This window comes from Bidens hawaiensis, unplaced genomic scaffold (assembly GCF_021521415.1).
Source record: "Bidens hawaiensis isolate Kalapana, Puna unplaced genomic scaffold, B.hawaiensis_p1.1 tig00049807_1, whole genome shotgun sequence".
Taxonomy (NCBI): Eukaryota; Viridiplantae; Streptophyta; class Magnoliopsida; order Asterales; family Asteraceae; genus Bidens; species Bidens hawaiensis.
The window spans coordinates 1-13,800 of NW_027498916.1; the positions used below are offsets into that span (position 1 = coordinate 1).

Here is a 13,800-nt window from a genome sequence, read left to right on the forward strand (position 1 = left end):
GAAAGGACTGTGAACCTTATACGTGCTGTATTTGTAGCATAGGGGAGGACTGCGAACCTCGTACGTGCTATGAATTAGGTTGCAACATAGGGAAGGACTGCGAACCTTGTACGTGTTGTGGATGTATTTCAGCATAGGAAAGGACTGTGAACCTTATACGTGCTGATTTTGTAGCATAGGGGAGGACTGCGAACCTCGTACGTGCTATGAATTAGGTTGCAACATAGGGAAGGACTGCGAACCTTGTACGTGTTGTGGATGTATTTCAGCATAGGAAAGGACTGTGAACCTTATACGTGCTGATTTTGTAGCATAGGGGAGGACTGCGAACCTCGTACGTGCTATGAATTAGGTTGCAACATAGGGAAGGACTGCGAACCTTGTACGTGTTGTGGATGTATTTCAGCATAGGAAAGGACTGTGAACCTTATACGTGCTGATTTTGTAGCATAGGGGAGGACTGCGAACCTCGTACGTGCTATGAATTAGGTTGCAACATAGGGAAGGACTGCGAACCTTGTACGTGTTGTGGATGTACTATGGTATAGGGAAGGACCGCGATCCTTGTACGTACCATAAATGGTGAACATAGGTAAGGACTGCGAACCTTGTACGTGTTCACGACCTTGAGTACAGGTATAGACGGTGAACTATGAACGTACTCTCGGTAGACTGAGGTTAGTGATTGTAGATATGTATGTATGTATGTATGGTAGCAAGTATGTATGTAGAACAGAAGGGTAACTAGTGAAGTATGGATATGTATCTACGGATATGTATGTATGTGTATGTATTGTATGGCGTTCGATTAACTAGAACTCACTCAGCGTAGCTGACTTTTAGTATGCACGCAGGTGAGCTGATTACAGAGTTAGCATGAGGATGACACACGGCATGGATTGAACGGCTGGCATCTGAAGAAAGAAGTAAAGATGTTTTAAATATAAAGTTTTGTGTTATGGTATCAAAGAAAAGGTTTAACGTTTTGTAACAAATGATTGATGTTTTATATTCCGCGAAAAGTTTTAATAAACTCTGATTTGAAGAACTGTGTTTATGAGTAAATCCGACGCTAAAGTAGGGCTACCGGGTTCGGGGCCTTACACAAATAATGTTTACAGAATGTCTTGGCTGACCCTTCACACATTAGCAGTTTAATTAGATAGAGGTTCCCGAGACTTAGTTGTCTCGGGAGGGTCAAATGTCCTTTTCTCATTGTTGTTTATGAAGTTGTGGGACGTGTCAGAATCAGAAGGGCAGTCTTTAGGATTCCATGCACGAGCAGGTTTCCTGTTTTTAAAAGATTTTTGAGACTGTCTCATTCTTGGTTTTAAAACAACATCCTCAGATTTGTCAATATTTGGATGTCTTTTCTGCCTTCTTTTTGATGAATTCTCAGACTTGTCAGTCTTTGAATTCCTTTTTGCTCTCTCATTCTTGGTTATCCAAAAAGGAGGTTTATCATTCTTTTTATTTCTGGATCTCACATCCATTTCGCTGGCAGAACTGTCAGGTTGATCATTTCTTATTCTTGAGCTTGGTTTAGCTCTTGAACGGAATTGATTAAACCTACTGTTCGTTTCTCTTTTCATCTTATGCCAGCTCTTGCAATGTCTTGCAAGGTGAGACGGGTTACCACACACAAAACAAAGTTTTCTTCTATCTTCCCTATAGAAACCATCAGAATGATAATACATGGGTTATGGCGAATAAGGATATGGTTGTACGGGAACAAACAAGCTGTCAGATCTATGACCCCGATCATCAAAAATATTTGTATAGAAAGAGTTCACATAATCTTGTGGATAATAACCATAGTAGCTCTTATCAAATTGATTGTACAGTTGAGGTTGATAATATTGATTTGTGGATTGATAAAAATTGTTTCTATGAGGTGGCACATATTTACCAGATGTACTTGCCTTTTCCTTTTCAAAACGATTTTCATTAATTTTAGTCTCCTCAACTTTACAATCTTTTGATGAGCAGCTGGGTAGGTTAGTATTCACATAAACCGTTTCATGCACAGTTCTATCAACAATGGTTTCATCAAAAATAGTTTCACAATCACTATCGGAAATAGAAACATCATTTTCATTTTCAAGAGACGTGCCAACATGAACATTCTCATCAGATACATCATTGTTCAAAATGTTTTTGGAAACAATATTATTACAGACAGGGTTGTTAATAGATGAATCAAAAAGTAAGTTTTTATCTCCATAACCCTTGTTTGTTTCCATACACCCATTTTCTTCTGCACGACTTGCTGCAGAAGATGAATCATTATTAGGATTAACTGAAGAATTAGCTGAAATAACAGTCTTGGGAGCTGCAGGAACAAATGTCTTTGATATGGGCACATGACCAATACCATAGACCATTTCTTCATCAGGAGGAGAATTAAAATCAAGATGAGGAACGCTAGTATAGTTATTGTTAAACGGTGGAGGTACAGCAGAACAATCATAACCTAAACCAGTCTTTAATCTTAATTCCATTTGTGACCCAATAAATTTGTTCAGCTTTTTGGTGGCTAATTCAAAGTTTTCTATGGCAATCTTTTTTTGGGTTTACTCAATTTCTAATTTAACAATTTTAGCGTTTAGTTCAACTACTTGATTTTCATGACGCTTCGCTAAATTTCTAGCAATTGAAACTTGTTCCCTACGATCGGCCATATCATTACCATGAGTGTTAATTCTAATAGTGTAAATCTTAGCAGCCTTTTTAAGATCATCATTTTGAACTCTAATGCTTTCAATTTGTTCAAGAATTTTAGCATTATGGTTTCTATAGTGAAGAACTTTATCAATATAGTGAAGGCATTCCATCAATGGTGCATGACGAGGTGTTTGCTTGACTACTTCCACCTGCAGCACACTCGGGGATGATAGGACTTGCTTGGAAGGCTTCTGATGATAGTTTTAGGCTGATACTTCTCTAATACCTGCAAATATATAAGATCTAATCAAGTTATTGCATAAAGATTGTATAGATATACCAATGTAATTTTACTCTTGTTATATTTAAGTAACTATACTTTCTTTGGGTATTGATATATTATTTGGTCATGTTGTGATTTTGCACATTAGTCATTAAACGATTGACCTTTTTTTTAATACGATCTGGGTCATTATGTGGATGCTTTGCAATATTTGGGCCATTACGTGGAATTTAGATATATTGCAAAGCATCCACATAATAATACCCAAATATTGCATATAGATTATTGTCTACTTTTAATATCTATATTCATAAAATTAATCATTAAAATCACATCACATTATCTCAAAATCGTCAATAAATATCCAATTAATCATCAGTTCACCGAAATAAACAGATATGGATAGTTAATCGATCAACTTTTGACTTTTCTTCACGAAAAACGTTTTTGAGAGTAATTATGGGGTTTTGAGCGTAATTATGAAAAACATATCTGGATTTGAGCGTAATGGGGATTAACACTTAGCGCTTTTTATAAAATGGCTTGAGCGTTTTGTAAAATATCATAAGCGTAATTCACGTACATATTAATTATACGTTAAGAGATTATTGTATAATAACTACTAGCTTGAGACTCGTATAATATATAGTAAGTATTAGGTTAAATGAACATATGGTATTCATGTTCATCAACTCGAGTGTACGTATGTTGATGATTTATGTTATAATTAAGTTAAATAAAATGCGACCTTTCGAAAAAAGAAAAAAAAAGTTATTATTTTTTTGGAACGACCAACTAAGTAACGCCATTTTATTAAAGTTATTATTCATGTTCATCAGTACGCGGCCCCCATTGGCTAAAGGTAGCCCGAGCCGGCCACTAGTCCGGACGGACGGAGCCCCTAGCGGTCCACATATTGAGGGATTCCCCAGATAAAACCCGACCCCACGCCCGCCATACGGCACGACAGCGAGGAGCCGGTAAAACCGGGTGAGATCAGGACTCGAACCCTGGCAAGCCAGGGTCATCCCTCATATCACTCATATAAATTGGTGGTAGTGAGGTTTGAACCCTTACCTCTCACTAGTAAAGCGAGTGATCTTCCATTAAAAAAAGTTATAACTTAAAACAAATGTGAAAAGTAAAAGCATTTATTGGGCTTTAAACTTGACGGTGCCCCTTGAACCAACATATTTGGACCACACCATTTGTGTTGGACCTAGAGACTTGAATGCGTCGATGTGGCTCTTTGAAATTTGAATTGATGGAACAGGGCATTAGGTTGACACGTCCATTATGAAAACTATCTTAACATTTAAAAGAAACAGCATACATTATATGTGTCACAAACAAATGATCTTTGGTTGATGCATAATATTTAGGGATGGCAATAAAACATGATAGAAAAACTCGAAAATTGAAACATTTGAGACGGGTAATACATGTTTCATTAGAATATGGGATAGGTATGAAATTACTTTTTAATTTTTTTTCGTATATTCGGGACGGCTTGAGATTTGTAATATACCCTATTAGCCCACCTGATTACCCATTAAGATAGACCCCCAGTTTACTCGATTGTAAACTCGAGTAACTTGAACAGTCTTTTTATTGCATACTGCAGAGGATTGGTCAACATCTTCGTCTACAAATGTATATAGATGTGGTCCACAAATTGTAGACATTTACCATTGAAAAAACAAACAGCATCTCAGAAGTTTTTTTTTTTTTTTTTTTTTTGGGGGGGGGGGGGTTCAAAAGTGATTCGCGCGCGTTTAGACGTAAAGCGGCTATATCTCAGACTAGAAAATGAGTTACGGGACCCATAATATATGAATTTTGGGTTTCTTGACGAGAAAAATCTGAATATGAGGTTATCTTATCTCGCGCCACGCGAACAGAAGGTGATAAATCCTTCGCGCTACACGAAGGACATAAAAACGGTAAAAAAACCCCTAATCGTTGACATAATATGTTTTCAGCCCCCATGTGACATATCTTTCATTCCGGAGACCATAGACGACCTAGAGGGCATTTTACACCATCTCGAAGCTCCTGGATCGTTAATCTTTCCATGATTTTGTATGAAACTGAAGGTATCTACGTTGTCTGTCTAGAATTGGATTGAAGTATCATTAGTTTATGATTAATCTATCTTTATGTGTGTTTTGATTAATTAAACAGTTGTTTATCTGGAATTAGGGTTATCATCAATCAAGTGGTTGTGTTCATCAATATTTAGGATTAAGTTCTTATCATCATTGATAATTGATTTGATTAAAATCTCATATTAACAAACTGGTAATTAGGTAGACCACGTTCAATTGTGTCAGTTAATCGGATTAGGTTCTGATAATCATCATAATCAAATTATTGTGTCTAGTAATTACTTATTAATCTTAATTAACGAATCATGTCTATATGATTATCCAATTGATCAAAAAAAATAGTTGTGCGGTTTATTGCATGACCCGAATCTGAAGCGTGTCACATTTTTCCTAGAATTGTTTACAACTAAAAATAACTGTATATTCATTAAACAAATCATTCATTAAACTGTGTGACATCGTTTGTCCGCCTACGTACTTCACTGAGAAGACAACCCTGCTTACCCATACTAGTTATATGTATTTCAGTTTATAAATACTTGTTTTTTTATTAGAGCACGACATCTATGTACTTCACTTATCTTTGGAAGTCATCAAACGTCTGAGCGGAGTTCCTTCTACAACTGGACCAGTATTCGGCTACAAGCTTGGAGAAGAATGAATCAGTCTCCATAAGCTTTGAAGGCTCATCATACTCCATCATTTTCCCTGCAAAACAACAATTTACTTATGACTGACACTCAAATAGACGATTTAAGCTATGTTTATTATTATATAAACATGTTAAGTAGGCCACATAAAAAAATTAAGATAAGTGGAGAAAAAGGCGTTCGAAGTCTCAAATGAAACTACTTTTATGGATCACACCAAATTTTGCATAAAAGCATGTCAGGATAATGTAAATGGTCACAAAACACACACACACACTTTTGTTTACATTGAAATGTTGTTATTGATGGCTCAATATAATAACATAATTGTTGTTCCAACAAAATGTTAAGGCCATTTTCGGCATTATGTAAACTAGTTTCAATAAATATGTGATCTTAGTAAAAAAAAGATAAATACTCATACGGGCGTCCAAAATTCACATGTTCATTGTAAATATTAGTTTTTTAAAAAACGAATTAGCGGATCAACCCAAGTTCACCAGAGATGTTTTGACTCGTACAAAATGTAAACCATTTCGACCCAAACTCGTTTGGAGGCGTTACCCAAACCGCCAGTCCTAACTCCCACCCAAGTGCCACATGGAATGCATGAAATCATTTGTTTCAACTATGTTGGGAGTTGTAACATACCAAAAGACAAAACCATGACCTTGTCACTGTCGATAACGGTTGGAACTCTGTGTGCCACAGTTATGACAGTGCAACTTGAGAACTCTTCCCTTATGATTCTTTGTAGAATAACATCTGTTGCTGAATCAATGGATGCGGTGGCTTCATCCAGTACTAGGATTTTGTTTCTCCTAAGTAATACTCTTCCTAGACAAAATAATTGTCTTTGTCCAGCACTCCAGTTTTCTCCTTCGTCACTCACTGTAAAAATTCAGAAAAATTGACATTTAAAAGTCTTGTATTATGTATTTTTGTTCTGCTACGCGTTTTGAAACTGATTATCTGAAATTGGATAATTACATTCAAATAATTACCACTAGTACTTGTGTGATATATAGTGTTTGGGTCATTAACAAATTCTGATTATCTATTAAACTGATATGCGAAATGACCAAAATAGACTCAAATTATTTGTTAACCTTCTAAAGAAATCTTAATATAAGTTATTAGTTAAAATTTATCGTTTATAAAGGAGGTAAACAAGTAACGTTAATATGTAATTGCTATTGTTATGGTAGTTATAAAACTGAATGTCTGACTTTCAAATAATCAGCATCCCGGCCTTTTATCCTAACACTAAAACTAGTTCTAAAGATTTCGGGTCAAAATAAAAGGGATGCTGATTACCAAATTACTAGAATGCAAACACAAACGCCCCCCTTAGTATATGATATTCAATAAAATCGATTTACCTGAAGAATCTAGCAAATTTGGAAGACTTGTAATGGTAGTTTTAAGCTGACACTTCTCTAATGCCTGTAAATTCATATGAACTATAAACATTATTGCAGAAAAGATCATTTAGATGTATGAATAGATTTTTTTTGTATAAACTACCAATGCATTTTTCACTTTTGTTCCACTAAAACAATTGCACTTTCTTTTAGCATAGATATATGGATATATCTTTGTCCTGTTTGGGCATTATGTGGGCTTTTCTCATAAAAGTTTTAGTGCCATTTGGGTTATCGTTTTATACCTTATAATGACCCAAACTACAAAAAATCCATGTTTCAATTGCACAGATGTCTAAAAAGGTGCAATGATTAAAGATTAAAAACAAGACAAAAATATCAGTATCTTTGGTATTCTAAGCAAAATATCTTTTTGGTCATGTTGTTGTCATTGCACATTTTGAGTCATTAAAAGATGACCTTATTATCCCATTTGGGTGGATCATGTGGACTTCTGGTAAAAAACAATGTTCGGTTTGGATCACCATAATAACATTTTATAACGACACGAAAGAAAAAAACCATCGTTTAATGAATTGGATATATAGAAAAGGTATAATAAGTAAAACAGGACAAAAAGTAAAACTACAGTGGTATTTTTTGCAGAAAATTCCATATGAATTTCAGTTTTAGTTACCTTCCATATCTCATCATCAGAATGCAGTCCAATCGGGTCCAAATTTGTTCGGATACTACCCCTAAAAAGGGTGGGTTCTTGTGGGATGACACTTAAATTCATTCTAAGATCTTTAAGTCCAATAGAGCAAATGTCTAATCCATCTATAAGAATTTTTCCACTATCGGGTTCTACCAAACGAAATAAGGCGGTTATTAATGTCGTTTTCCCACTTCCTGTTCTTCCAACAATGCCTACTCTAGTCCCTTCTTTGAAAGTACAAGTTATCCCTTTGAGAACCAGTGGTGCGTTTGGACGATACCTTAACTGAAATAACAACCCCATAAATACATAAACATTATAATGTCAACAGAACAAATTTCTCATTTCTACACGCTTTTAATAAAGTATAAAACTTTATCAATTTATAAGCGTGCAGAAATATAAAATATTAACTGTATATAACATGTAGACACTTATAATTGTTTCATGTCATGTATTTTGCCACCTGTTTTATAGTTTATGAAAGGATTTGAATCATTAATCTTGACTCGTTTGGTAAAAAAAAATGGAAGAAAGTTTGAATTTACCTTTAGATCCTCGAAATGAATCCTTCCCTTTGAAGGCCAAGATGATGGTGGCCTGTTATTAACCACTACTGCCGGTGGCTCGGGTGGTATATGCATGAATTGTTTGACCCGTTCAACTGAAACGATGTAATTGGCTAAACTGCAATACCATCTAGTCAAAAACACTTGGGTGCCGGTAAAAGTCAATGCGTAAGAAAGAGAGAGGCCAACCAACCCTATACAAACATTGAACATATGGAGTTAATATATGTTATGCTTGAACACATATGAAATATAGTGGAAAGTAGAAATTTTGACCCGTTTATTTATAAAGAATCTGAGGTGGTTTATGTGTATCAAGCTAGTCAAACGGGTAAAATCAACAAAAAAAAGTGTATTAGACAGCTTACTAGTGATGATATTTAAAAAACACATAAAGAAAACTTGGACAAAAAGTGTTCCTGGTTAATCCAATCCGTATAGAAGCACCCAACCAACTCGTTTTCCAGCTCAAGATATGACTAACATACCTGGAGGCACAAATCCATTTGGAACAAGTACCAGAAGAAAACTAGCCGTGAACAAGGTCAGATTCGAAAATGCTTCGGCTCTTATAACCAACCACTCCAACGATGCATTCGAGAAAAAGAAAGTACGTGCGTCCGTATCCACCAACCTAACATATTCTTTAAAAAACCTATCTTGCATTTTAAATGCTCGTATTGTTGCTACACCAAGTGATGTTTCAGATGCATAATTCATCACGGGCGCTTTTGTTGTTCCATTGATTCTCATTAGTTCTCTAGCATTTGGAAGATAATATCCCTGTAGTTTACAGAAATAAAATATATACAGTTTTCACAATGTCTTCTACCACAGATTTGGATTAAGTTCATGTTAGCCAACCTGCCCCATATTGCACCTCTAAAACTGATAAAGATTTACCTGAACATATTTTGTGGCCACGAGACCAAAGATGGCTACAATGAGAACTTGCCATGTCACTGAGGACATAATCAAAATCATAGCAAGTAATTCAACACTAGGAGCAATCACATAGGCGAAACAGAACGGTATGTCAAAATCAATTACACTAAGATCAGATGAGGCCTGCACGAAATACTAAATTAGCAACCAAACATGTTACAAAAAAAAAAAAAAAAAAACTTTCTCTTTTTTGTGCTAATTTCATAAAAATATTGTTACAACCTTGCTCTAAGGTTTGTTTAGTTAACCAACTGTTTATAGGCCAGAGAAAAGAACTAAAACTTACAAAACTGATTAAAGGTAATTTGACACACTAACTGGTTAAAATATGAAGATGTGTTGTTGACTTCTGAGTATGTTGACTTTTTTTCATTATGTGGTGCTGACATGGCACCTTTAATCCATTAATATTAGCCTATTAGGTTTATACCTTAAAGCAAAAACTTTGAACCTTTGATGTTAATTTATTCTGGCCTGAAAGAATTTTTTAGGCAAAAAAAAAAAAAAAGAAAGCATTAAAGTTTCAAAAAAATTTAAGGTAACCATCATCTTCTAAAAGTTTTTGACAAAATGATGATGTGTCGGTAGCGTTTGGTCATGTTGACTTTTTCCATGTGGCGCTGACATGGCGCCTCCAAACTGGTTATATTAGGTAGTTACCTTAAATCAAAGATTTGAACTTTCTGGCCTAAGAAAAGTTGGTTGCTATAATCAAAATTCAGAAGAAAGCTTCTAAGATTGCTTACCCTGGTTAGAATTCTCCCAACTGGAGTAGAGTCAAAGAACACCATCGGAGCACGAAAAATTGATTCGTTGAACTTATCGAAGAACAATTTGGAGGCTTTTAATCCCAAAAGTGCAGCAAAAAGTGATCTCAAATACACAAAAACTGTGCTGATTGTTGAAAGCAAAGTATATCCACAAATCAACATAATGGTGGTGATTTTCGGGATTTGAATACCATATGCTAGCCAATAACTTGCTGCTGCTTGAAGAGCAACAAAACAAGTTACGGTAAAAACGGATAAAAACAAATACCATGTTCCTTCTGAGATGACAACATAATCTAGGAAAGGCTTCCATCCAACATTCCCAACCTCCTTTTCTTCTTCTTCAGTCAACTGCACTCCCGGTGGGCCCGTCATTAATTGCCCCTCGCTCTTTTCTTTTTTGAGGTGTTTGTTGTTAACTTCTTCTAAAGTTTCATGCATGGTTATTGTTTTGTTTTCAGAAGGTGAAGTGTTTAAACCTGTGATTACCTCTTTATGAGCGTTCACCAACTGTTCAAACGCCGTCCCTGCCATTAAGATATCTTCATAGTTTCCTGATTGTGTAATTTGGCCATCTTGCATTACCTTGAAATAAAAAACAAATTAATAAATAAATATAATGTGATCACCAAATTATAAAGATGATTCAAGAGCCATTTATAGAGGTGGAAACATGGGTGGGCTGGGTAATGGGCCAAAATATGTTTGGAACGGGTCAAAAGTCAAAACATGTGTGAAACGGGTCAAAACAGACTGGCTAACAATTTTTGTCATTAGATGTGTATGACAACTATTACCACAATCTTTGAATTAACTAATTGAGCAAGCCGTTTGACCCCCTGATACCCGTTTGAGATCAAACACAACCGAATCAACCCATGTATAAGTAAATGGATCAAAATTTGCACCTCTATAACACAAAACTGTGTTAAAAAGTGAAGTTTTTGTCATGATTACCAGAATATTGTCAACTGATGAGAGAAACTCCACTTGATGGGTGACAAGAATGACTGTTTTGCCCTCAAGACAGTTCATAACACAATCCTGAACCACAAGATTCACAATTTAAATCATCAAAAAAGAAAAGAGAGTCAGGGTTCAGTTTAAAGTCAAACTAATTAAGAAATTGAAATCTTACGTTAAAGAGAGTCGCTGCTGTATGCGCATCTACAGCACTAAACGGGTCATCAAGAAGATATATATCAGCGTCATTGTATACTGCGCGTGCAAGTTGAACTCTTTGCTTTTGACCCCCACTCAAGTTAAGTCCTCTTTGACCAATCTCTGTTAAGTCTCCATGATTAAAAGTTTCAATATCTTTATCTAAAGCGCACGCCTTAATAGCCTTTTCATATTTGGTTCTGTCCATTAGCTTCCCATACAATATGTTATCTTGAATTGTCCCGCTTTGAATCCAAGATGTTTGGCTAACATAAGCAGTTGATCCCAAAACATCCACCTAAAAACAAAATCAAGAAAACAATTAATCCAATATAAACTATCAAATACAATCATTGAATATGTGCACTCACTATTCCAGAAGTTTTGGATATTTCTCCAAGTATAGAATATAACAAAGATGATTTTCCAGCACCAACTGACCCGCAAACCGCAACTTTCTGCCCACATTTTACTTCAAGATTAATATTCCTAAGAGTTGGAACGGGTGATTCCGGATCCCAACTGAAATTTCCATCCTGTATTTTGATACAAGGATGTGAATTTTCCGGTTCTTGGTTTCTTCCCGTCCTTATATCTTTAAGTTCATCGCCAACCAAGAAAGAATTAATCCGGTCAAAGGATACTTTGACTTGAATTAATGCAGAAAGTGCATCGGGTAACAACCTTACGGGTTCAGACATAGTTCTTAATGCTGCTAAAATTGAAAAAATAGTGGCAGCATTTAGAGGAGCACTTTTCAATAGCATGCATCCGAAAAAGACAACTGAAGAAACGAGCGTAGGTGACATCCAATACACAACCGTGCCATACGCCCTTTTGAACTGAAGTTCACGTAACCAACGGACTTCAGTTTCTCTAAAAGATTCAGTCATTTTCTTGAATTTTTCTTCCCAAGATTGTAGCTTGATAACCTTCATGTTGTTTAAAATCTCGGAAGTGGATCTTAGTCTCTTGTCCTGAGCCACCATGAAATTCAACTGACTTTTTTGCATAGCTTTTGCAAACGGCACGTTAAGAAGCGCGCATAAGATTAAAGGGACTAAACCTGGAAGAACACCTAATCCTACTACGGAAAACAAGACACCGACTGACATAAATAGTTGAACGAAACAAGCCCACGCCATATGAAACCACATAGGAAAATCACCCATTCTGTAAGCGTCAATCGCTATGTAATTCACAACTTCCCCTGTAGAATGTTGTTTCTTTCCTAAATTAGAAAGCTTAAGTTGTTTCTCATATACTTTCACCATTAAAGCTGACCTCATTCTCATACCGGTTCTTCTTGCATTAAAGTAAAACTGCCTGTTAGACAATGACTCCACTACCTTGACTACAATTAAACTCCCTACTAATAATAACCCTCGATGTAAATCTTTAACTTCACTGTTGGAGTAGTCAACAAACGCGTAGAGTAACAACGGGCTAACAATGACTGATATATTCCTAAGCAAGACACATAATCCTGAAAAAACCATCTCTTTTAAATAAACTTTGGCTAATGCTTTAGGAACCATGTTAGCATTGTTTAAGGATTTTTCTATTTGAAGTGAATCCCATGCCTTTGTGAACTTTTCATGGGCAAATGCTGCTTGGTCTACGGGTACTAAACACGGAATGTCTTCTAGGACTAATGGCTTTCTATAACCTACCGCAAGCAACGGGTTCACCCAAGAAAACGTCAATTTGCTTAAAAAACTTGGTTCTTCTGATTGGCTTGTATTTGCATTTAGTGTTTCATTAACCAATAAGGGCTCGGATAAAGTCGGGCTTTGTGTGTACAGAGTGATGAAAGCTTTTAAGTTTCGTATAGCACACAAAAGAAGTAAGAAACTAGCAGCCCATTCTATCAAAGCCAAGTTCAAGATTGTCGATGAATTTGCCAAATTCTCAATGTTCACGAAAGAAAGTGACAAGAAACAAAAGATCCACCAAACGGTAGCTAGAATCTTGACGGATGTAAATCTTTCTATGAATAATGAAACCGTCACTGTTACCCAAACTAGTGGTCTAACAATGAGCACCGACCAATTCAACTTAGGGGTTGTAGCAGTTGCATCCCATACACCGACAACAGGATATGTAACCGAAATGAGAAAACAACAAGATGCAACTGATACAGACATCCAGTCATTTTTTCTTGATCTGTTGGTGTTGTTTTTCTTAACATAACTTAAAAGTAGCATCAGGTAGAACAGAAAGACAAACACCAAGTTAAAAATGTCTATAATGCATCTTTGCGTGTCAAAATTGCCCTCGGAAACCATAGTGATCCTCCCTGAAAATAAGTTAGTAATTACAAATTGGATTCAGTACATGTTAGAACTGTATTTGTAATATCCGTTTGAGATAGTTTATATAAACAAGTTACTTGGTTATTGTGATTTTAAAAGTCAGTTTTAGATTGCTTGTTTCAAACATATATAGGATTAATATCTTTAAATATCTGAATTATATCCGAATTAGAGACATTCTTATCCGATCTGAATAACAATTTTTTTCCTAATCTTTGGTTCATAACAGTTTACTAGTTTAGAACTACAGTAA

General features: G+C 35.7%; 1 protein-coding gene across 1 annotated transcript; it reads right to left on the bottom strand.

The window, feature by feature from the left end:
* Nucleotides 1-5,596: 5,596 nt before the first annotated feature.
* Nucleotides 5,597-13,559, bottom strand: LOC143598211 (ABC transporter C family member 8-like; the record flags this gene model as incomplete). The annotated part of the gene is made up of 11 exons (XM_077076491.1): nt 5,597-5,763; nt 6,357-6,596; nt 7,088-7,151; nt 7,767-8,072; nt 8,336-8,550; nt 8,845-9,139; nt 9,260-9,424; nt 10,048-10,656; nt 11,029-11,115; nt 11,210-11,530; nt 11,604-13,559. Coding segments are annotated over 11 exons (4,389 nt in total), but the record flags the coding sequence as incomplete, so codon positions are not given.
* Nucleotides 13,560-13,800: the final 241 nt, after the last annotated feature.